Source organism: Pleuronectes platessa, chromosome 22 (genome assembly GCF_947347685.1).
Source record: "Pleuronectes platessa chromosome 22, fPlePla1.1, whole genome shotgun sequence".
NCBI classification, from domain to species: Eukaryota; Metazoa; Chordata; class Actinopteri; order Pleuronectiformes; family Pleuronectidae; genus Pleuronectes; species Pleuronectes platessa.
Window position 1 is genome coordinate 7,217,296 of NC_070647.1, and position 24,949 is coordinate 7,242,244.

At 41.2% G+C, this 24,949-nt stretch overlaps 2 protein-coding genes across 2 annotated transcripts in view; one reads left to right on the plus strand and one right to left on the minus strand.

The window, feature by feature from the left end:
* Positions 1–53: 53 nt before the first annotated feature.
* Positions 54–11,316, minus strand: LOC128428457 (plexin-C1). The gene is made up of 17 exons (XM_053414633.1): positions 10,179–11,316; positions 9,682–9,804; positions 8,355–8,489; positions 8,136–8,236; positions 7,944–8,049; positions 7,690–7,855; positions 7,297–7,390; positions 6,648–6,723; positions 6,206–6,247; positions 5,834–5,967; positions 5,015–5,194; positions 3,624–3,732; positions 2,263–2,442; positions 2,009–2,176; positions 1,790–1,886; positions 1,579–1,680; positions 54–787 (listed from the first exon to the last, which is right to left on the minus strand). Exons 1-17 carry the CDS (start codon positions 11,178–11,180, stop codon positions 783–785), a joined length of 2,820 nt encoding a protein of 939 aa, XP_053270608.1. The 5' UTR covers positions 11,181–11,316; the 3' UTR covers positions 54–782.
* Positions 11,317–13,898: 2,582 nt separating this feature from the next.
* rerg (RAS-like, estrogen-regulated, growth inhibitor) overlaps positions 13,899–24,949 on the plus strand; it is a 34,263-nt gene continuing 23,212 nt past the window's right edge. The window contains exons 1-2 of the mRNA XM_053414848.1: positions 13,899–14,211; positions 20,628–20,762. Coding sequence (XP_053270823.1) covers positions 20,702–20,762 — 61 coding nt within the window. The 5' untranslated portion in view covers positions 13,899–14,211; positions 20,628–20,701. The remainder of the gene's footprint in view (positions 14,212–20,627; positions 20,763–24,949) is intronic.

Here is a 24,949-nt window from a genome sequence, read left to right on the forward strand (position 1 = left end):
TTTCATTTGCACTACAACGACCCCAGGGTTCCAATTAAGAGACAAACAGTGTGTTGTTGTTTTTTTACCAAATACTTTGAAATTTTATTGATGCATTTACACGTCTCGCTACTGTGATGGTAATCCACCTCAGGATTTGATGATGTTGTTATACTTTTGCTCTCGAGTCACAGAGTTGATACAAAAGTTGAACAGGCTTTGAATTACACACTGTTTATACCGACTGGATGTCACGTCCACCCTGCTTTACATTAAGGATATTGATAAAAGACTATGATTTACCAATAAACACTTTTGGTGACACTTTGGACTTTGTGTATTTAACTTCATATCGCAACAGTGAACAGTTGAAGATTCATTGTGGAGGATTTAAGGCAATCTATGGCCATTAAACTTAAATAGACAATCCTTTTCCTAATCATCTTTGGATCATTATGCAATCACCTGAATCCTCGTTGCTTAAGAGATCATAGCATCGGACATTCAGTTGGTAGCAATCTCAACCCTCACTGCTAGGTGGCACTAGATCCTACACAATGAACCTTTAACCACTAAATGCTCATCACAAATTAACTACTGACATGATACGTATCACTGACAAATCAGGAAACCCTGACAATTACTTCTTAACACACACATGACGGTTACCAGCTTCTGCCACCTTCCTGTGGGGGCTCAGGCAGCTCAGCACCACGAGCAGCTCTTCCGTCCGTCAAACTGTTTTGACATGATGCAGTTGCTCCGTCAGCTCAGTAGGGGCGCCGTTCTCGTTCAACTTGTCTTTAATCTGGAAAAGGGCATTTTACAACACAGTTGCTTTTTACAATGACATTGCTTTTTTTCTAAATAATGTTTGGTGAGGCCACGTGTCATCGAAGACTTTAGAATGAAGATAAAAAGATTTATCCTCTTATATTAAGAAAACTCGTGCAGTCATTTCTATAGAAAACACTCAAAAGTGGTTCGCTGCAATGACTTTGTGCACAGGAAGCGACAGGAGAAGCAAATGCTCATAGATCTTATTTCCTGCCATCACATCACTGTTGAGGGGAAGTCACTGTGGGTTGTTGCATGTCAACCTCAAACGCCAGACGATCCAACCACCATTTGGGTAATTACTTGAAAATGTTTACATGCTCTAATGATCAGTGAAAGGGACATCTTCATCTAATTAAATACACGTCGCTTCTTCATACTGTCCGTTGCTGCAGCTCCTCTTTTCATCCTCCACGTCTGAAGCACTTGGTTTTAACTCCCCTATCTTTAAGACATGCATTGTGCTAAAGTGGAGCATTGTGATGTCACGTCACTTTCATATACAAAGAGCTGGGAGAGCCAAAGTGGGTGAATGCTATCCAACACTTGAAGACAAACAGGAACCCTCTTGTCAATTTGTTCATTTATCTAATGTGTAGGAATATATTGCTGTAAATGCACCAGAGGGAGCGTGTCTGATTTTGTTTAAAGCTAGACTGCATATGACAGCAGAGGAAGAGGATTAGCAGGTTGGGATGGAACTTTCTATTAAAGCATTGATACTTGATCCGCACCTTCCTCATTCTGTACTTTGTGACTGACCTTGTCTGATATCGTTCCTGATGTCCAGCTCCAGGTTTTCCATGACACTGTTCATCTCAGCGGGAAGCTTCTTCCGTTTGCTTCGGTAAAGCATCACCACCGCTGGGGGTCAAAACCAAGTGGTTGAATTTCGCAGATAAAAAAAGAGGAAATAGTTTTCTGCTTGGAACGACATGGGTCCAATTCCCTCAGCTTGACTTTTTGTACTCACTGATGATAATGCAGGGTATCAGCAGAACAAGCAGCAGCCGAATGAATGGAAACGATGATTTACGCTGGAATATTACTGTCTCGTCTCCATACTTTATCTGTAAATAAGCAATAATCACAGTATATTTGAAAGAAATTTCACAATGCACAAATACATGTTCACTACTTTGGAATCTTAGTAGCACAAAATACTTGCCTGCTCTGCGACTTTAAGACTCACCATTAAATGCTGAAATTCAGCAACCCGTGTGTTTTGGATTTCACAGGCAAACATGTCAGTCTCCTTGTGACTTTCTTTGGTCGTCATGGTGCAGTTAAAACATTCTTCTCCCAGAACGCCCCATACTAACAACTCTGTCTTCATCATCTCCAGTTTGTCTGCCTTTTTCTGAGATGTAAACAAAAACCAACACTCAACTTTATAAGGCTCCGTGTTTGTGAATGTGTGATAAAAAGATGAGAACAGTTCTTTACCTCTATGGTGATGCGCAAGTAGTCCCCGACAATGATGGATTTGAAGCTGATAAACTTGGGCTCTGGGTAGACGGTGATGGTTGGGGTGCAGGGCAACGTTTCATTGGCTACTTTCAGAAACACAGTGCTGGGAAAAGGCCCCTGTGCATTTACAGCTGCAACTGTTTCATAGGTGAGATTCTGCAGAGAATTAAAAGGAACATTCTGTGTTATATAGAATATGATATACTGATGCATATTTCTATCAAACTTACTAATGATAATTCATTAACAGGAGCAATCTTCATCAACTTGAAGAAAGCTTTTGACCTGGTTGATCACTGCCTTCTTTTAAACAAACAGTTTTACAATTCTATACTATGGTTCAACTCTCATCTTCATAACAGGAAACAATGTGTTGTTTTACAAAAAAACTGATACATGAAAACAAGAACGAGGTGTGAAACAAGGCTCAAGTCCTCAACTGCTCTTGAATCAATGATCTCCCCACAATATGCTCCGAATGTTGTGTTCATCTTTATGTAGATGACACAGTAATATACACGACTCAAACGGATTTTAACGTCTTACTAAAGTACAACCCTGGCTCGCTGCTATAAACAAATAATAACAAAACTACTCATGTGTTATTTCCTGTCCCTTGCAAACAGCGGAACCCACCATGGGTTGCATTTTGCATTGGCAACACAAAACATCCGACAAACAAAGGCACAATTTTTTTCTAATGAGGCTTCAGAAACAAATGGCCATCCACATTTCGTACAAGTACAAACAATAAACATTACATGTACAAGTATGTATTTTGTAAACACAAATCATTCCTGTTTAAAGCTCCTTCTGATGGAATTATTAACGAGCAAACATTCAATCCATCTCCCATTTCCATATCTTCTCAAAATGTACTTGTACTGAAAACAAGTTGATGCATCCCAAGGGGTTAATCCTCAAACAATTTCAATAGCATGATGTAATAATGTGACACGGTTTGACATATGAGCTTCTCTCTGTATAGCGGTTTTCAGTCATGGACTCTGGAAAATTGGATCTGGACATTATGTAGAGTTTGTTTTTCAGACATGAAGAAGGCAGCAGAAGACTGTCTGGGCAGACACGTTCACAAAAGCACAAATATTTCCAGAGCATTAAGGGGCTGGAAGGAAACGTCCCAAAAAAGGTCAGAAAGCGGAGAGAGTATGTGATGTTAAATAGATATATGTGACTAATACTAATATTATAATGTAAGATAATAGACATATTGCTAAAGGTTACTTGTGATGATTTGGCATGTTGTGATATAATGTGACAGTGTAGTGTATTTCAGCGTGACGTAAAAGTGGAACACTGCCTGTCTAAAGACCCACCTGATAGGTCCTGTTTTGAGGAAGTCGGACTTCCTGCGGGGCGTGGCTCTGCGTGACACCTTCCACAAAGTCCAGATGAGAGCCTATGATTGTCAACTTCCTCTTCCCACTACCAGGAGACAGGGCAGCAGCCAATCAGAGACAGAGAGAGAGAGAAAGGGGCTGGGGGTTCAACTCTCTAATGTGTTTCTCGCAGTTAAGGGAACTAATTGAGATAAGCCTTAGAAAACAGTTTAATGAGCCGGTCAACATAATACTGACATTAAATGAAGCAGCCAGATCCCCTTCAAACTTTGATGACATCACAAAGGCTCTAACATCCAAATAGACTAAATGATGTTACATTACTTTCTTTGCACACCTGCTGTGTTATAAAATGTTCACGTCCTGTATAGTCCATACCACAAAAAAATATATAAAATTTTGCAAAGTGTCAAAGACAAAGGCTGAAGTGGAAGTTGCTGCAAGTAAAAGAGGAAGGGGTCTTAAGGTGAAAGATGTTGCTTTGGGGAAGTAGCAATCTTTCCCCATCGGTCGACCATCTACTTCTCGCTGTTCCTCACTTACTTAGCGTACCGGTGGTGCATCTAGAAATAGCCTACTTACTTTTTTACTGGCCTTATGTACTTATTGTGTTTATCTCTGCTCGCTTTGCATGTTGTCCCCTCCCCATTAAAATGAGCCGCAAATACTGATCCCAGTGATGATCTTGTTTGATCAGAATCCTTACTCTTCCATTTCAGAATTGATTATGTGATGATCAGTTATTCCAGCTCTTTAAGAGATCGGCACAGTCTTGATATATTTTACATCCTCTACTTAGTCCTTGACGGCTGTAGCACTAAACGTGACTTTAAAGAAGTTCTTTTTTGAGAAATTCTTTTTTAACAAGTTCCCCAAAACAAAAATATTTTCTTCCTCCTATCTTCTTTCACTGATATATTTCCATTAGTGATGTGCGGTAAGTTCTTTGCTTTGGGGAAACACACGTCAAACATTTCTGCAGCTGGACATTTTTAACTCCACCAAGGAGGTTATATACCATAAAACTATAAGAAAAGATACAGGGCTTTTAATTCCAAATGACAGATATAGGAAGTGGCTGCACACGGCCGGTCGCTTGGTAAGACGATGACAGAATTTCATGTTGTTAAGGCGGTTTGTTTGTTAGTTAGTAGAAAGGAGGCATTATTGGTCAGGGAAGAACTTATCTAATTTTGGTGCCGATCTGACACGTTTAGGTGAGGGATATTTAAGACTGTGCGGAATTAAGTCTGGATCCATAAATCTGGATCTAGTTCATTTCAATGTGGCGAACTTGGTGGAGGTATGTGTCCTACTGAGTGACATTGTACAATTCAGCATGAAAGAACCAACAAATCCAAACATACCTGAGCCAGGTGCTGTTTGGTACAATGGCCGAGCAGGATGGGGATGACTGGTAGGTGATGGTGCTGCTGCCGTGGCAACTACCGTCTGGGAGGAGGGCACAGACTTTGACCACGCCTTTACTCTCCGCACTGGGAATGTGGAACGTCAGATTCGTGCCCGTGTTGTTCCAAACAGGAGATCTGACAGGTACGCACAGGATGAGAGAGTAGAAACATAAAGACGTAATTAAACATCAATCTAATCTCACTTAAATGTTATTTCATCAGAATCATGAGTCTACAGGTGCTATACATCATATATCATATCGCAACCTTAAAGAAGAAGCTGAAATGGACAACGCCCAAGGTCACAAGAATCAAAAATTATCTTATCGCTGAATCCTTAAACAGATTTAATTTGCAGTTTATTATCAGACACCAAAAAGTCTGCCAGAGTGATAATGTTTTAAAGGGAAACATCACACATAAATTATTCTGTGCATCACTGGATCAACACATTCAGTAGCGCAACATTTTTCTATTGCAGTGTTTGTCTTTTTTGATAATGACCATCGCTTTTAAAATGTAATCGATTTTTGTAACGATAATAAACCAAGTATTTAGTTACGTCTGTGAGCAGAACAATATTTGACATCCAAACCCAGTTTCTGCATTTAGGAAAGAGAAGCACATTCATATGTATTGACAGGACACTGACACGTATCAAGTCACCTGTCAATACTGTCAACTTGAAGAATATGTCAAGTTATACGACAGGTGTTATTTCCCTTTAACACCTTCTCTCTTTGCATAATCTTAGTTGTCCGTGAGCTGACTCACTCTTGTGCCTTGCATTCTGTGTGCGACTGCATCCTCACTCTGGTCACGTCACTGAGGTTACGACCGTATAACACCGCGTGGTTTCTGCCGTAGAAAGACACGACGCCAGGATAGATGGAGGAGATCTCTGGCATCTGACGGTACACACACACACACACACACACACACACACACACACACACACACACACACACACACACACACACACACACACACACACACACACACACACACACACACACACACACACACACACACACACACACACACACACACACGGTACTGCCTACTGATGTTTTGAATTGGACTGAATGTGAATAAAGTGAACTTCAGTGGGAAGCACGTGTGTGAGAGTCGAGGGTTCAGACTCACAGAAAACTTTATTCCTGACACCATCCTTTTGCAAACACTGTCCTGCAGGAGGAAGCAAGAGGAGACATTCGCAGGAATTAACAGCTAAGATAACAGTAGAAAGCAGCTAGCATGATACAATCCAACTACTTTCTTTCAGTCTTATTTACATGTTTTATGTATGTGCAGAGATAAATACAAATAAATAATAATAATACCCATGAGGTAAAAGTTCATAGTCAAAGTTTGTAAGAATGAAGCTATAAATATTTGGTATTCCTGACAAAGGAAGAAATGACAAGATTGGAATTTGAATCAAAGCAAAATCATATTTTCTTGCTTAGGTGCACGTCCACCAGGGTTTTAACATCAGTTTCAGGATAAAATAATTTCTCCAATGTGGTACAATACATAGGAAGACTGGAAAAACATATGGTAGATAGTTGAAAATGGCCATAATTACATTTCTGACTCCTTCATTTGCCCAGGAACACTTGTTTTTGCTCCAGCTGCATCCGCCCTCGAAACACTGCCGACATCTAAAGAGAAATCAGACCTTACTAAACAGGCCCCAAAACACCAAAATTACAGACAAAGTTTTTCTTTTCATATAAACTAAATGGAAACTCACAACAAAGTATTACGGCTATGTAATGAAATAGGGTTAGGGAAATTCTTCTTTTTAAGGATAATGTTTAATATCACAAGAATGAATTAAACATTTTATGAGAAAAAACGCATTGGCATTGGGAATTTTAGGAGGAAAAACAGCCAGAATATTGCAAGAATAACAAAAATAAAAAGTGTATTTATGATCGACAAACTACAAAACCTTTACATATAACGCAGCTATTTTCCTTCTCCACATGACAGAATATCCTCTGTACTCCCTCATGTGACAGGCATTAGCCTCTGACACATACTTTACCTTAAAATTGCGACTTCATTCTCAAGAGCTGTTTTTTTTAATCCACTGATTGGGTCTATTACTCCATCTTAGAAACTGATCATTTCTTAAGCACTTGCACGCTTAATATTTTTCACCTATGATCGATATGAAACGTCTGTTCGCAGTATGTGTTTTGATTTGTGTAGAGCAGCGCCAGACTTACAGGACAGAGGTTGGCGGACCCCTGATGTCAGAGCAGTTGGTCAGCGTCAGTCGTTCCGATATCTGCGTCGTCCCAAGTCTCATTTTTACAAAGACTGCAGAGATAAACCAATTAAATGAACATTACAGCAATGAAAGTTCATATCATCATAGTTTTCAGTGATAAAAACAGTTGCATTAAAAAGGAAAGATAGTTCAAAGAAAGACAGAGGTAATGTGGCAGTATCCTGGCACTGCTAGTTTAATTTTCACCATTATGAGACGCAGACTGAGATGCAGCTAGTAAATACCAACTGAATGTTAGTAGTTGCCATTCACGCACACAGCTATTCTATACCTAGGAAATTGTGTGCATCTCATTCACATGCGATTATATTTATCAAAGATTACTAACCTTCTGCGGGAAGTGGGCCATTAGGGAGGATGCAGGTGCATTGTGGGAACATCGGAGCAGGGCCACTGGTACAGTGAAGCGCAATGGAACCCGCAGAAAACTGACAGGCGAAGTTGGACCGTGCCGTCTGACCTGCGGTCAGGTGAGTCTGGACGTTCAGTGTGATCTGAGAGAGGTCGGGATGTGAGGGTTTAAAGAACAAACAAGCCACAGACACAACTGATGATAGTTCAAACTCTGTCCTTCATCTCTACCTGGCCAGTTTGCTCCTTAGCAACTCTGTGGGAAACCATTTTCTCTTGATAATCCTCAGGAATGGACAACCAGTCTGAATCTACACAGTCGGCTTCAAACGTGCAACTAGGAAAAGAAAAAGATCTGAGAACTGACTTTACAGTTGTTCGGAGCTGTTAACAGATTGTTTAAAGATGCAGATGTTTCCTCACCTATCTTTGGAGCCACACCAGACACAGTGTGGATCCTGTGCAGACCAACACTCCTTCACATCTCTGTACGTGCTGCAATTTGATACAGGAACCCGCTTCATCTAGAACAAAACACAACGCTTAGCTACACTTTAAAACAATATAAAATACAACCTGGATGAGCTGGATCAGAATTATCAGTTCACCACATGTATGTTTTTACATGTACAATGCACTCACCTGGTTTCTTACTGGCACGTACACATAGTTACGATCCACCGGATCCAGCTGAATCTTGGGAAACACTTGGTGATCATCATCAGCTCGGTAGAGCACCATGGGACAGGAGGTGTGATAGTCCTTATCCACAGCGAGCTGATGACAAGAGTACAGCTCTGGTTATGTTTCTAAGAAACTGAGCTGCTGTGGTGTTGAATATTTAAAGGTAGAGATAATATCGGTGAACAAAAAGAAAGAAAAATGCTTTTACTGTGTAAAAGAGAAAATGGTAAATGTTCCTCTGTTTATGAGCAGACACAATAAAGTTGGCTATAACCAGCTGTAAGCGCATGTGGCCAGTTTGACTTTGGGTGGATGGCTCAGCTAACTAGGTAACTTAGATCAGTCCTATTGTGTGTCATAACAATGGATAAAAAACAAATACTTTTTTTATGTCATGAGCACATTCCATCAAACGACCTGATATGCTATAATATTTCCATTTGTTGAAAAGGCTGAAAAAGGTCTTTAAACCGCTTTCCTTAATTTTTGGGTGGATTAATTTAAGCATTATTAAAATTAAACATTCATAAAAAATTGGATGTTAATAACTATTTAAAAAAGTTATAGAATAAAACAATCAATTCATTAAATCTATTTTATGTTCACCAGCAGATCTTGTTCAGCTTGTTCATTGATAAGGGAACAAGTCTCTGGTGCTCATGTGATCACGAATTTCAGCACAAGATGACAAACACAATACATCATGCATTAAAGGGAGGCCTTTATGTCACTGTGAAGTAAACAGTGACTAGAACTCTGTTTTCTAGGCCATTGCTTGTTTGCTGACTGCGGTAGTTTATAAGTCTCGTGCTGATGATCACATCTTTGTACAGTTTCCGTAAGCTCTTCAATAAATGGCATTTTTGAAGGACTATTTTCAGCTATGGCATAATACACATTTGATATGCCAGTGTGTATATGTGTACGTCAGCAAGACAGTGCAAAGTAATGTTCATCAGAGTGAATTAACACTTGATTATTATTATTAATATAAATCAGATTATTGTAGTTTGGTTTTTTTACCCTTTAATTCCAATTCGACAGAATCCTAAACTTCTATCTTTCTTAATTATTGCTGCTTTTGCTTTAATCCAGTCCACTTTGCTAACACTGTATAGACAAAACAATGGAAACATGAGTGGCTGTGGTGAAGCGGTGGACTGTGTAGTTCAGGACGCGAGCTAATGATCGAGCGATCATTGGCTCGCTTGTTCATCTGTTTTTGTTGTATCAACAACAAAAACAGATGAAAGATATCAGTAGTATAGATTGAGATGACACACACCTTTATGAGCTGCCCATCTCCAGTCCCGATGAAGAAGACCACCCAGGTTTTGTGCCTCACTGCCAGCACAGAGGTCATGTTGCTCTGCCTGAAGAGCACGGCTTTCGGCCTCAGTGTCTTCGGCTGACAAACACAAACACATTGATCGTCACATCTGGAGCCAACAGAGCTCGAAAGGAGAGGTACTTCAAATAACATGTCATTACTCAAGGCTCAATACCAAGTCCTCAGGTAAAGAGAGTCATGTTCATGTTTTAAGTCCAATGACTGAAGCTGTAAGTCCAGCCTTAGTGTTAAATTTTACTTTTTTAATGAATCAAATTCATGTCATTTATTTAATTTATATTTTGCTCTTCAATAATATCAACTCAGTAGTTACCAGCTGGACTCTCATACAACCCACTTGCTGCCTACTTACAGTTACTGGATAACCAATATATTGATAACTAATTATTTTGTTATCGAATCTATAAAAGCTTCATAAATGGACCCATTACCTCGGGGGCACTGGTCTCGCTGCCGCTGCTATAGAAGTCTGGATCTGTATTAGATTTTCCGGTGAAATCAGGGCTGATGTCAAACACGAGCAGTTCGGTGTTGGTCCGTCCCACGTCCGCACTGAACACTCCGCTCCACAGCACCGGCTGCGCCCCCGGGATCACCGAGGAGGCCACGAGTCTGTGACCTCCGGCTTCAGAGACCCTGAGAGTCGCACCTCGAAGCGACTTGAGAGTCTGAGTCTTGCTGCGTTTACCATCGAGCCAAATCAGACGGATTCTGTTGCTTTTATCGGTAGAGCGCACGTTGGAGAGCAGATACATGGTGGAACTGGTCTGAAATCCATCCACAAACTCCACAAACTCCACTTTGTCAATCCTTTTTTTGATCCATGGCGTGCCTTGTTCGTCACTGAGAGCAAATATGCCTCCCCCCTGGTTCTTCTCCGCGTTCTGGAGCTGGACAGCGTCTAAGGTAGTTGTGCATCTGGGACTCTCCTTCTGTTTCGGACTTTGCCGTAACGCGGTCAGAATGTACGTGTTCTTCTCCACCTTCACCAAGACTGCGACAGACGCGCTGCTGTGATCCAGTGATCCCACCTGGATGCTCTCACTGTGCTGGAGGCTGGAGATATCCATCAACTTCAGAACCTCGCAGTGGCCACACTCTTTGTCGATCATCCCGCAGCTGATCAAAGTATCGCTCTCAACCAATGGCAGCAACACGTTGATCCTGAAAGTTGCGTTCGAGAAATCCGTCCCAGAAACCCGGTGAAACTGCACCTGGGCCCCGCCCTTCAGAACTCCTCTCTGGGCCACACTCTGGACCAGGGTCAGGTCGTGTCTCAGCTGGTACAGCATATCATTTGTAGCCACGTAAACCGTGTTGGTGGCCACGGCGTAGTGGTGGACATCTCCATTGAAAGTGAAGCTTCCATCCTGCAACCGACACCGAGCCGCTTCTCCCAAGAGAATAAAAAGAAGACAAGGCAGCAGGATCATCTTAGAGCAGCGATGGCAGCTTTAACTGGGAAAGCCCTCAAACACTGACGGCCTGCATGGCACCATACACTCCACCACACTGTCACTGGAGCCGTGCGTAAAAGCGCAGCGCCTCAGCAGAAAGCAGAAGTGGGGGAAGTGGGAGGGGAGCGCGCATCGAAAACAAAAACCAACTATCTCAATTACATGATGACTTTGTATGATTATAGGATTCACGTGAATTGATCCCACTTTAATCGTGTTTAAAACCAGATCTACAGAGTTTCAGTCTGATATACCCAATGACGCGTGCGATCCTGGGATGGTTACTGACTACGACAGCCTCCAGCTGATATCCCCACAGGAACGAAGTCGTGGGGCGGTAGGCGAGAACCCCCCCGTCCCCCTTCCCCTTTGTAGCCCACTTTATAAGCTGGTACCACCACTGACCACACCAGAGCAGAATGAAACACAGAAGATGTCAACAAGAAACGACTGGATGACATGTCCGCTCTGCAAAGTTTTTTCCTCTTTGACGTTCAAATAATCAATACGATCAAATTATAAGCATGAGTCAATGTGAGTATACATTCATAGTTCCATCTACTTCATCACTGGCATTACCGCTTAATCGTAAAAAACAACAACTTATAGACAGTTAGCAACATTAAATACAGAATATTTTAAAGAGTCGTATACTGCCCTCTTGTGGTTGAACCCGAAAGAGTTTGAATCCAAAGCCACTCCAGTTTGTTTGAATGATGCCAATATTTCAGAATTAGTTTGTTCTTGTCACGGAGACCCACGTGTTCTCCTGATATGGTTTAAAGTTTCCTTTTCTATTGTTTTTATTTATCATTTAGCCATTAAGAGGCATGTTATATACTTAGGTTTCGATCTTTTTCTTAAGTTCAGTTCCAGATTTGCTCCTGTTTAACAATGTGACACTTTTACAGAGCAGCTATTTTGACATGGAGTTGATGACATAGGTGATCCTCCGGGCATGAATCAAGGCCGCCCCGTACATACTTTGCTGACTGCAGGGAGGACGTGTATGGTGAGGGTCTGTCCTCCTTGAGGGGTCACTGTGGCGATAATGTGTCAAAGTTTGAATGTCTGCAGTAAATCTGATGTGTTGAGCAGTGCAAGAGTCAAACTTAGGCCATGTTCCTCTAAACACAAGGAACAAAACTACCAATGACACTTCAGAGGGAAAAAGGCTTCACACACAGACTGAAAAAAAAGGGTCAATGTCAGAAAGGCTCTCAATAGCAACAATAACTTTAAAAGTCACTGGTTAATATTGTTTGTTAAATCTGTAAAACTTGTGTAAAAAAAGTTTGGTATGTTATACTCAGACTATTTCTTGAACTATCTCAGCACCTATTTTTAGTCTGCCAGGAACCAACAGCAGCTCTCAGAAGAATGCTCCAAATAAAAATGTTACCAAACTTTTTAAAAACTAAAGGGGGCCTCCTTGAGCAAAGACGCTGACGACGCATTTCAATATTGCTAGTTTGATTCTGGTTCAGGGGGAATCAGTGGGGATTAAAACTGATGGTGGCGTCTTAAGACCAACACTGAAGAAAATCAGTTACTGATTTAAATCAAGCTGACAAAATAAATGAATATCAAGGCAGCGGAAAAGGTTCTCAATCAGTATTTCTACCAGCATTGGTACTCATTGGACTCAATTGAAAGCAGCAGGAAAATCCTTCAACATTACACTGGGTTATTGAACATACATTGACACAATTATAAAGAATCATAATCAAACCTTGATTCATGTTCACATTTGTATAGTGGCTCGTAAAGAAATATTGTCCAGGTTGGTGCAGTTTAAATAAACGAGTTACCTTAATTGCTTAAATTCAGCGTCCAGTGTGCTGTGAATTTCATGGAGGAAAAAGTGACGTCTTTCAAGTGTTTTCTTTGGCCTTCACGATGCAGGGATACTGATTTTCCACCTGAACACCCCATACTGACCACCCTGCTGTCATCATCTCCAGTTTGCCCGCCTTTTTCTGAAATGACAACACAAGCAAATGCTGACTTTTCATGAATTGGTGCCATATGTGCGTACATGTGTGTGGAAAATATGCTCTACCTCTGTAGTGGATGGCGGGAAACCACATGGATGTGAAACCTGTAAACTCTGGGTCTGAAAAGTAGCGTATTTCAGTGGAGCAGCACAAGGGTTCAGACACAGTGCTGGTATAAATCTCTTGTGTTTTCTCAGCTGCAAGTGCATCATAGATGAGATTCTACAGTAGTTGGTTTTGTATATTGCCCGATACATCGACACATATTCAATTATGCTCATACTAGTGAAAAATACAGTGTACAATGATTTATAATCCAGCCAGCTATTACACAAAAGACTAAGGCGTTGTGTGATTCGAGATGGACCAGATTTAAAGATGGAATTTGAATGCCGGGGCCTACAGACACTTGGATGACAACACAGAGGCAGCATGGAGGCATTTTATGTTTTTTAAAGAAGCGCTCACCATTTACTTAAATTGTATTGGATAGGGATGTTTACTCCTGAAACACTTCCCCCAACCCTCCATCGGCAAAGTGGTGGGTAGACAATGAGTGCATTTTCATTTTTGGAGAACTATCCCTTTAAGGACAGAGGGTTGTTTGAATCAGGACCTTCCTGCTGGGATCTTGTTTCCACTCTCAGTCGCTAGAGGTCGCTGTCCCCTTGGGTATAGACATGCAGTGGCATGCAGCAGCAGTCCGGTCAGAGACAGCAGAGTGTCGGGATCTCCAGCAGCTCCGCTACGTATATTTTCACTGACCCTTCGTTTCAGAGCTTCATTCATCCCAGTGAGAGCTGCTGCTCGGTCTCTGTCCTTCCATCCAGCTGCACACACCCCCCCTCCCATCCAGCGGTGCGCTGCGTCCACATCTGCATCCGGGAGATCAGACGCATCTTCTTTTCTTTTTTTCTAATCGGCGGACCTGACAACTTTTATTTTTGTAAATCCATCTCCAGATCAGCGTTGTATCATCGGGACACTGTTACTGCATCCAGCGGACTCTGGTGAGTGGTTCTCCCGGTGTTTTCCATGTGAGGTGCTTCCCTCTGCGACACATGAGGGGTGGAGAAGAGGGAACCGGTGGTCAGGCCACAGGGTTTGATCGTCCCCTGACAGTGTGAAACCTTTAGGGCAGGAATAATCCGATTCCTCAGATGGATAACCAGCAGAATAAGAAATAAAATTAATCATTATTTTATTGGAATTTAAGTTTGTCTTTTGTGTTCCTGATATCGGTTATCTCGCTTGATTTGACGTTATGTTCTTCAGCCACTGTTAAATTTGTTTGCTGAGAGAGGAGCAGCAGTGTCACATTTAAAAAGTTGGATAAATATTTACAGACTTTTGGGATATCGCATGCGATCCAGGAGATTAAGCAAGTTTTTTTCCAAAATGTAATAGCATCACAGTTGTGCATCAGTTTTCGTTGATATACAGTTTCATCTTTGTCTGCTGCTTGATGTCCCCCTTGGGTTTCGGGGATGTGATCAGCATTCAGGAGCAGCTCTAAGTGTTGCATAATAACCCACATCTCAATGGGACTTGATGCCAGTCAGCACATCCCACACAGCTGCTTGCCAGAGCAGAATTGGGGGGGGGGGCTTTGAGGGGTCCTTTAGAAGGTTGTAGGTGGGACGGCGACAAAAATGAGGATTGTGTTTATATTGATAGAATTAAACATCCTCAATAATAAGAGGTTAAAGCAGCTGTCATGCACATATTCAAATAATGTGCCAATAGTGTAATGAACCAGAATGAGTCACAGTGGTGGAGAATTTCTATTTTATGGAACTTTCAATGTTAACATTCCAACATCGAATGTCGGGCTGTGTGGCTTTAAGAAGGGTTTTCGTCTTCCACCTCTAATGACTCATTGTTATTGAAGGTTTTGTGTGTGTGTGATTGCGTTTACTCCTCTCAAAACTAGAGAAAGACAAACGTTATCTCAGAGAGGAGACGGAGATAAAACATGATCAAACAGGGACAAACTGGTCCAAAGTTTAAATCAGTATGGGGGCTGTCTGACAGGGGCCTGTCACCACTGGCTGAATTCACCAGCTCCAGTAGTATATACAGTAAATACACTTTCTTTGCTTAGTTTTTTAAATATTGTCTTGATATTTCAGGAGAATATTAGTATTGTAATACACTTCAGTAGGAGAGCTTTCTTTCCTTTCAGAGGCAGTGCACCATGCAGTCCACTGTATGTAGTTTGATGACAGCCCTGTGGTTTGCAGTCTTTCTATAGCCTGTGGCGCAGTGGGTCTCCTCCCATGGTTTGGAGCTCAGAGGTCTGCAATCTCCATCGACCACAGCACCACCACCCAGATTCATTTCTCAGGGTAAAAATTACACAAAAAAACAGCAGGGCACGGCGCGGCAGAAAATACACGTGCATTGTTTGATAATTTGGATGGAGTCCACTGTGCACCAGAGGGCTGTGGGTAATAAAAAAAAAATATATATATATATATATATATATTATGATGTTACAGAAAAGTGTGGATTCTGAAAAGAGGGCATTGGGTCCATTGGTCTCACGCATTTCATGATCCCACCCTGTGATACAGTACAATTCACTGTAATGTTGACGACAGAAGACTGTTTCAGGTTGAAGTCACAGTTAGTATCGGTTTGAGAAGCAGTAATGGAATAATTTTTTCCTGTGTTATTGACATTTAATACTTTAAATACATTATTCCTAGCTTACTGACTTACTCTGTATGTGACGCAGTCTAGCAGGCTTGTTGCAGGAAGTGTAGTGAGACTGTCGATGTGTGAGAGAAGAACCAGCACATTGAACAAGTCACACAAATGTTCGTACTACAAAGGATACGTTATGTTACTGTCAGCCGCAACTTGTAACAAGATACGCACTATTGATGCGTTGTGTCCCTTTATTGTGTTCGCCTTCTCAAAGATAAATAAAAAAGCCCCTGTTCTTCCAACGTTACTATGACATCCTGTTACTGAGAAGATTGAGGGAACAAAAGTTGTGCTTTGGTATAAAAGGAGGTTTTAAACACGTGGAATCGAAATAGTATCAAAGTATCAGTACTTTGACGATCTTCATAAGAAGATTCGTACTCCTGTCTGTTAAATATGAAGCCTGAAACCAGTTGGCTTAGCAGGATTGGAAGCAGGGGGACCAGCTAAGCCCAGCACAATGACTCACCATTCTACTCACCACTAACCATTAAACCACAATGTGTTGTTTCTACACTGTGGGTTTTGTACTGATTAAACAAATGAGATGAAAATGTGTTAATTAGTCACAATCTAAGCCAACTGTCTTAGATTAGGTATGAATGTGTCATGGTTAAAGTTACATAAACCATAATCTCTATAAACAGATTCTGCTACAGATTCCATATCCACTTTGAGTAGACTTTGGTTGCGCGCAGGTAAACAGCTTTTAAATTATCTACTTTCATATGCCCATGGCGGTTAATATGAGCCAAAAATGTCATCTGGACCTAAAACACCTACAAAAGGTATCACTGTTTGTTTTCTTGTGTTGAAAAAAGTTTGACTCGTGTGATAAAAGAAAGGAGTCTTGGCCTGGACATCCGTGTCCTCCAGAGGCCAATTCATCATCCATTGCTGGTGGGCTCTGTGATTGGAATGAATGGAAGCCAACGCAAATTCCCCAATGAGTATAGCTGAGCAAACATTTGTGACCACCGGAATAAGGACAAGTTGGAAAATTAAGACATTTTATTTCTGATAGCCCATTCAAAAAGGTTGAGGTTAGGTTTAAAGCATTTTGAAGTGACGGTTAAGGTTCGGTTTAGTCTCTGGGGAACACATTATGTCAGTGAGTTTTCTCGCAAAGCTAAAAGTACAAACATGTGTTAGTGAGAAAGAGAGAGAGAGAGAGAGAGAGAGATACAGAGACAGAGACAGAGTGTGAGTCAGGCTGGTGGGTGGAGTGGGTGGAGGCCATAAATGGCAAAATGCAAAGAAGAATGACCGTGTCGGCAGGGAGACACTGCTGCGTGTTCCTCGGCCTCGTCTCTCACTGGTGTTTCCCTGCTGCTGCGTAGGAGAGCGAGGGATCACTGCAGCAGTGTGTTTGTGTCTGTGTGTGTGTCTGCTTGCACGAAAATGTGTGAGTTTGTAAAATGAATAGAGAGGCAGCAGGTACATGAAAGTACAGGAAAACAGATGAATCAAATTAGTTGTAACAGTAAAGAGCCACATAATCTGTGCATGTGGGCTGCTTCATTCAGTGTAACACTGGATATTGAGGGAGTCCCATTTACATACTTTCAGCTTTTGGAAGCATTTCATGACTAATACTTTCGTCATATAATAGGAGGGGACGTGACCCTCCGTCCCTCGTGGCGATTACGTGCTTGTTTCCAAACACCTCAAACTAAATTGGATGGACAGAACAAAACAAAACATTTTTGTTGTCGCAGTTACTTCTCTCACAGCGTGTGATTCATTGCTTTGATTGTGCCGTCTGCACGGTGGAAACGCATCCACATGAGTAATGAAAGAAACAATACAAATATTTAAATACGCTGATGGCTGCCACGATGCTGATGAGTGAGAGACACAGAGATGGATGATCCTAACTCCACGCAGAGTGGCAAACAGCCACACCATATAGGGGTGTGTGTGTTGGTTCAAAAGGGGAAAAGTTATCTTAAACGCAGAGTGTGTCTCTGCACTTGTATGGCTATACATTGAGAGGGCCAGTTTGAGAGTTCAGGAAGCTGAGGACATTTTGTCCGGTCCAAGAAAGCTGGAAGTTTGCCGCTTCATAACTTTAACCAGTGTGAAGCTGGAGAACACGTTTCTGGCACTGACGCACACCCATGCACATTTTTTGGCTTTTATTAAACTGGACACAGTGTGCTCAACTTGTGATCCGTTTCTGTTTTCTCCCATTTTTTCTCATTTCAATCAACAGAGAGGAACAAAAGGTTCGGAGTAAAGATATGTTTTTGGTTAATTCACAAAAAAAGAAACAGCTGACAGATTTTTTTTCACAAACATGGCTGAATTCAGAAGTAACTCAGAAGGCTATATATTGGTTCTCATGATTGAAACAAATGCCGTTGCCTGGAATCACTTATTTTGCCTCATCATTAAATTACAATTCACAGGGTAACAATTCCTGTTGTCCTTCATTGGCGATTGATCAAATACATTTTTGCCCATTTTATGTACCTGTGTGATTTGTGCTTTCACAACTTTCTGCAGAAAAGATTTAACATGGTATATGCTGGTGCATTACAGTATTTTAAGTAACACTGATAAACCCAGCAGGAACTGGAACTCTCAGAATAACATTCACACAGTAAGAACATCCTGTTGAGTTTCAGCCTGCCATTACAAGACCAATTTGCTTCTGCGAGAATAGACTCAGTCAACGTAAAACAACCTCACGCAGTGACAGAACATTGGGAACAGAAAACAACATGAACTTCTTTTAGGGAAACTAGTGCAGGGCCCATTCTAAATATAATTGTTTGGAAACGGCCATTTGCTTTGCCTGTGGTGATGCTGGTTGCAGCTTTCTTTCTGGAACTGTAAAAGTGACAGGATCTGTTCTTTGAACCGATTTTATAGTCAATGCTTTGCATAAAATGAAACTGAATTTGCTGTATTATTGTTCACGTGTGAATTATACACATTGCATGATGTTTATTTCTCTGATTGGCCTGAGAATCAGTTTGAATGGGAGGGGGGCCCACCTGCAAGTGTCAATGAACAAAAGCTCACTGATTGGCTAGTTTTGATATAACTCTAGAGTTCTAGTTGCAGCTCTGCAGTACAACACCGAAAACGAGAACTTATCTTCAGCTGCAGCTTCTCAGCGTCAAACTGCGCAGGTTCAAACTGTGAGCCTCTACTTTTACCGTTACACTACTAATTCCACTGCATAAATGTTAATGTAAACACAAGCCTTAGCTTTGTGTAGTTTTTTTTGTTATCAGTCACAGTGAGTGTATCCGAGGATTCTTCTGCAGTCACAAGATACTGATTTCAATGAGATTATCATCATCGTCGGGTTAATTTCAGTTCAAACAGCAGCCAGGAGTGTCTTTGGGGCAGAAATTTAAAATAAATTATTTTGACAAATAACTGCGCAGTGGGTTATTTTCTTACCAAACAGACTTGTGATTGGTTGTTTAATCGGGCAGCAGTTCTGTTTTCTTTTTGAATAAGCAATTTTAGCTTTGGCAAGCTCTGCTCTACGCCTCCTCCCTCTCCGTCTTCTGCTCCATTTATCAACCTTTCGCATCTGTTGCACACCTGCGGGAAAAATCTAGGTCAACAACTCCAAAAAACAGACTGATCCCACTGTCTCTGTGCTATACAAGCTGCACACTGTTTGAAACTGAGGCCATATTAAATTGTGGTCTTTGTATGCGTTATCTCCTGAAGATGGACGGACAGAAGTGTGTTAGGGCCGTCACGTTCAGCTAATTAAATCTGCAGCAGGACTGATACAGTGCTTGTCTCAATCTGCAGTGAGAATATAAGGAATATGCTGCTTAAAGTGCAAATGACTAACACAGTGCATGTGCTCTTATCAAAACAAAATAAGCAGATATCTATTCCAAAAAGGAAGGTTCCTCTGCTCCACATAACAATAAACAATGTATCCAAACAGATTTCTTTCAGATTTAATTTAGTTCAAAATCCAACATAAAACCTGTACTTATTTATATTGAAAATATTCATATTGAATCATTACTTCCATCCTTCCTTGTTTTCTAATATGATGTTTTGTAAGGGACATCGAAAATTCGTTTTCTCCTGTTTGAAAAAGTTAAACTAGTGGGACTAAACTCCTGAAGACTATTTACTTAACTGTCGGTCACTGAAGTTTGCCTCACTCTGCTGAGGCTGTCTTCCACCTTCAGTAAAACAATGCAGTTATTGTGCTCAAGTCTCTTTTCTAGATGAAGCCATGCTCTGCCACGACTGTACTGGTGTCAATCATTATCCAAACTACAAAAACTGCATATGCCCAGCTTCACTAAGACAGAACGATATCATCTCTTACCCAACAACATGTCCCTGTTACACTTTCTATCCAACCTTATTTCGTCTAAATCACATTTTTGCTCCATTAGTGTACAACCACATATATGGTAAGTTAGAAACATGATGCTGTTTGAGTGACCTTTCCCATCAACATCACAAGAAAACATTAAAACTGATTATATCAACAAACAGGTTCAGAGAATGCAGTTCATTTATATCCCTCCTCTAACTAGAGATACCAGCATCAGAAATGCCAGGTTGGGCAATGGCATTTACGTCTCTATGTATTGATCCTATATCACATCTTTAAAGTATATTAGTTTCACAGAAACCCCTTATCGCCGGAACTCCTGTATGACTCAGAAACTGTTCTTGAAAAAAATGAATAAACTTGTCCTATTTGTTTCCTCAGACACTCCTGTACGGATGGCTGACCTCGGAGCTCATTGATTGGCTCGCCGAGCTTTGCTGATCGCAGCTGCCGTGATGGCCAAAAGCCCGGAGGTGAAGCTGGCCATGTTCGGGAGAGCGGGAGTGGGAAAGTCAGGTAAACAGCTGTGTGTTTCTGTTTATTTGCCTGCATGCGAGTTCCTACAAAAGCATCTCTCAAAATTCATAGTTTATTTCTCTCTGCATCTGGTCTGAGGGCAGCTCTGTGTGTCTCAGGATGACCTCTGCTTTCTAATGTTTTCCTCAGTCACCCTGTCGGCCTTTCTCACAATGTTTGCGTTGTCAACGGTACAGTAGGAGTTTGTTTTTGGTCTGGCTTAAATACCTTCCCTCCCACAGATAAGTCTGTCAAGTCATTACCATTGGGCTGCAGCATTCCTCTGTAAGCAGCGGCAATAGCTCGGCCTCAGCTGGCGCCCCGCATGTTTTTTTCTCCAGTAGCTAAGACAATAACACAGACCATATGTTTCCTGCCAGCTGCAAATCAAGACGTATTGCTTCTGTGTTGTAATCAGCTGTTCGAAAAACATGCTCTTCCATGTTGAAGGAGGCCATTTAAATGCCTGAGGAGGTCAACTCAAAGACTATTCTTCAAAGTATAATGACCGAGGAGTTCATATCCTTTGGCTGAAAGGCGAGCGGCGGTCTGACGTGGAACTCTGAAACATTGTTTGTGGAAACGGAGTCCGTGAAGTATCAATCTGCAGCTTTTCTTTTTTAACACACACTCAGTTTTTACAGTGACTTCCCTGTTCTGTAGCCAGCCTCATGTTCTCATTTGCAATGACAGAATTGGTTGATTATTGTTATTGGTCAGGCTTCAGGCACTGTCAATGCTCGTTTCTTTGAAACCTCTGTGATGATTATTGAATTGGAAAACCCATGAGAACACGTTCTTTTCCAATCTGATACAACCGCAGTCAAACCATAACTCAAAACAATCGCAGCTAGTGATATTTAGCTAAATATAATAGCAGATAACCAGTTGCGAGTTCAGAACATTACACTTTCGGTACAGGTTTAAAGTCCGGGGCCGATAAAGCTACATTGGTCGTCTCTGCATGCTATACTCCACAGTTCAGTTACACAGCTTTCCTGAAAATAACCTTAGGGGGAAAAGTCAATATTCCGCCTGTTATCTGACCATGGGTTGTATCCTCCAAGGTATTTCTATGATCAGATAACTGCTTTCTGCCTTGTGTGATAACACCTTTCATCGAAGCAACACAAGTGTCTAAATCCAGAATATCCACAGACTGTGCACTTGCTTGCCACAGCTGACCTGATGTTTGACCAGAGAAGAAAAGTAGAATATAGTCTGTATTAGAACTGGTTTCACCCGAGGCAAAAAAATACTGTATTTTATCATTCAGTGGACGGCAGACATCTGTGCTATGATCAAAGTACCTTTGAATACATAGCTTGCTGACAAAAGGCTAAAAGCCTGCAGCCAAGCTACCAGCTCTGTGAGGCTGTGCTAAGGAATAGAGGTGCTTTAAGCTAAACTATGGCACCAAGTTGCTCACAGTGACATTATTAACATGCTGACGTAAATGTTCACCAACTTATCAGACATTTCAATCAAAACCAAAGCCGCAGGGATGTTCCAACAGGGTAGGTCCCCACACAGAGAAGGGCCCCCCAGGGAATGGCTGATTACGAAAGTTCTCAGCAACAATTTTGTGAGAAACCCAGTAAATTATATAATCGGCTATGTACAGTGGACCACAACCATCATGGTTGGAAACCTCCTAATGATTCCCCACGCCACTAATGTCTGCCAAGTAAAAAAAAAAAATGTTTTTTCACAAAAGTGTATCTTAATATTTCGATACTATGGTCTTGCGCAGATATAAGCCTCACGGTGGTGCTAGAAGAAAAGTCAGGCGATCAAAATATAGTAAGATCTATCCCTGGAGACCGTGAATATACATACAAAAATTCAGTTTTTGCTGAGATACTGGATCAGTCGACTGATGCTGGATCTGTAGACCATGCCACTTGTATTGCAAACATGACAAATCGACTATTCCCTTAAGGTCTGTATTGGGAACGCTCTGTCACTGAGGTCATAAATGGGGCTAAGGCTGATGGAGTGTCCAACTTAAAACAGATTTCCAGACAGTTCAATCGTGTTTTTGTCTCCTGACCTGATGTTTGGGCTTAAGTCAGCAGTATGGAGGAACAGAACATTTTCTTAAGTCAAATGAGGCTGTCAGAAGTCTAATTTCAATCCTGCTTTTTGTGTAGTCCTCATAATGAACTCATTGCTTACTTGCTGGAATACCCTTCAACACTGACTACATCCTAACATTGGATTTTCACGTGGACAACGGATTCAAGCAGTTAAGCAGATTTTCCTGATGCTATCCTGTCACCTTCATGCCTCCTGTTGCGCTCACAGCACAAGAGTAGTCGTTATTTCCACTTCTGAAGCTATATGTTGCCTCAGTGAACAATGAACAGCTCTCATCTAAATGTAGCTCTTTAGTGGAAGCCCACAGAATCGAATTAATCGGATTTCTTCACAATGGCAAACATCTGGACTTGGGCTGTAAATTAGATTCCCACTTGATGTCCAATATACGAATACTTGTATGCCTTTTTTGTTTTTTAACAGATTACACTTGTGGATATATGCTATTTATATATACCTGCAGATACTTCAACCGAAGTATGAGGCAAACTAAAGGTTTTGCAGATACAAAATTCAGGGCATTCAGAATCATAAGATTTATCTTCTGAGCACTCTGATTGTAGGAGGTATTTTTCCTTTATCAATACAACTCAAAATGCCCATCTCATGTTTGTGCTGGAGGAAAAAGTTAGGGGATTTCCAAAGTCATCCTCTGGGACCATGAATCTCTGTAATTTCAAGGAATTTATCTGATAAATAATTTAAGTCTGAACAAAAGTGGTGGACTGATTTCCTGACTAATATTGCAATTCCATTAGCTATGTCACTAGCCTGACTAGTTTAAATCAAAATCAACTGTTACCATTCAGTTAACTGAACATTTTGCGTGATGGAGCTTCTCTGTTCACAGCTTCAGACTTTAAGTGCTTGGACAATATTTATGTTCTAAATCCACCAATTTTGTCATCTTTATTTTGGATGCGAATGGTACTTGTTTTAGTTGGAGTTCAGTCTATATGTGCTTAAATAGTGATCATTCACATCCAGAGGCTGTTGTGTTCCCACTGCTGGCTGAGGGAGAAAACAAAAAGAGTAGCAGAAGAGCCACTGGGTGTCTTGGCGGCTTTGAGGGTTAAACGGGCTCTTTGTGATGGTCTGACCTGGACTCCTGCAGAGCGATCCAGCGCTCACAAAGAGCAGAGTGTATTAAGTTGCGTGTGGCTGCTCTGGCACTTGGAAGCCTTTGGTTTATTGACTCAGCTGAGGGGAAACTGGGGTTCAGGAAATAAGATAAATTTGTCCAATTACTGTATCTCCAACTTGGACTCTGCTAAGCGCACGCACACACACGCACGCACACACGATTTATATCAAGAATTAAAGAACTCGCTGGCAAAGTTTCGTGTACATGTGCAAATTGTACATGTGAATATAAACATTTATGGAGACTGATGGATAAAGTAAATTCACTGTCATTAAAGCTGAACAGATGACCACACTGAAATTAAATGGTTTGGCCTGAATTGATAAACAAACAGAGAATAATAGCCAATCTGCAGCTAACATAGCTCAGCCCTATGAAACGTTCTAGGTTCCCTCCAGCTGATTGCTTTGCTTTGGTTTTATGGCCTGCATCTTTACTGTTGTGCTTCATTCGCAGCAGGCGTCTATCTTAGAACGCCCCTTACCTCCTCTCAACCAACCAGCAGTCGGCTAGCTAATGAACATAACAGAGCATCAAGCAGCTTCAGAACCAGATTGCTGGAGAACAGCAATACAATGGCATTAAGTAGAGAGCATACCACTAGCAAGGCTCAACAGTCCCCTTAAATTCAATCAAGCTGCACTAAATTACAGCTTGATTGTGTCGTAAATATGTCAGATTTTTTCATCAAACACCTTGCATTATTTCTTAGGAAATGTCAAAAAGGTCCCATTTTGCAATATTATTTAAAGATAAAAATGTAATCCTGGATCTGCTCCAAAACATGGCTATACCTCGTCCTTCCACCAAGTTTCTGTAAAATTGGTTAAGTAGTTTTTGCGTAATCCTGGACATAAATACAGCTCATAATAAATGCTAATGTTGGCAAAAATCAATTAATGCAACAAAAAGAAAAATACCAACATATAGCTCTTGAAAAGCT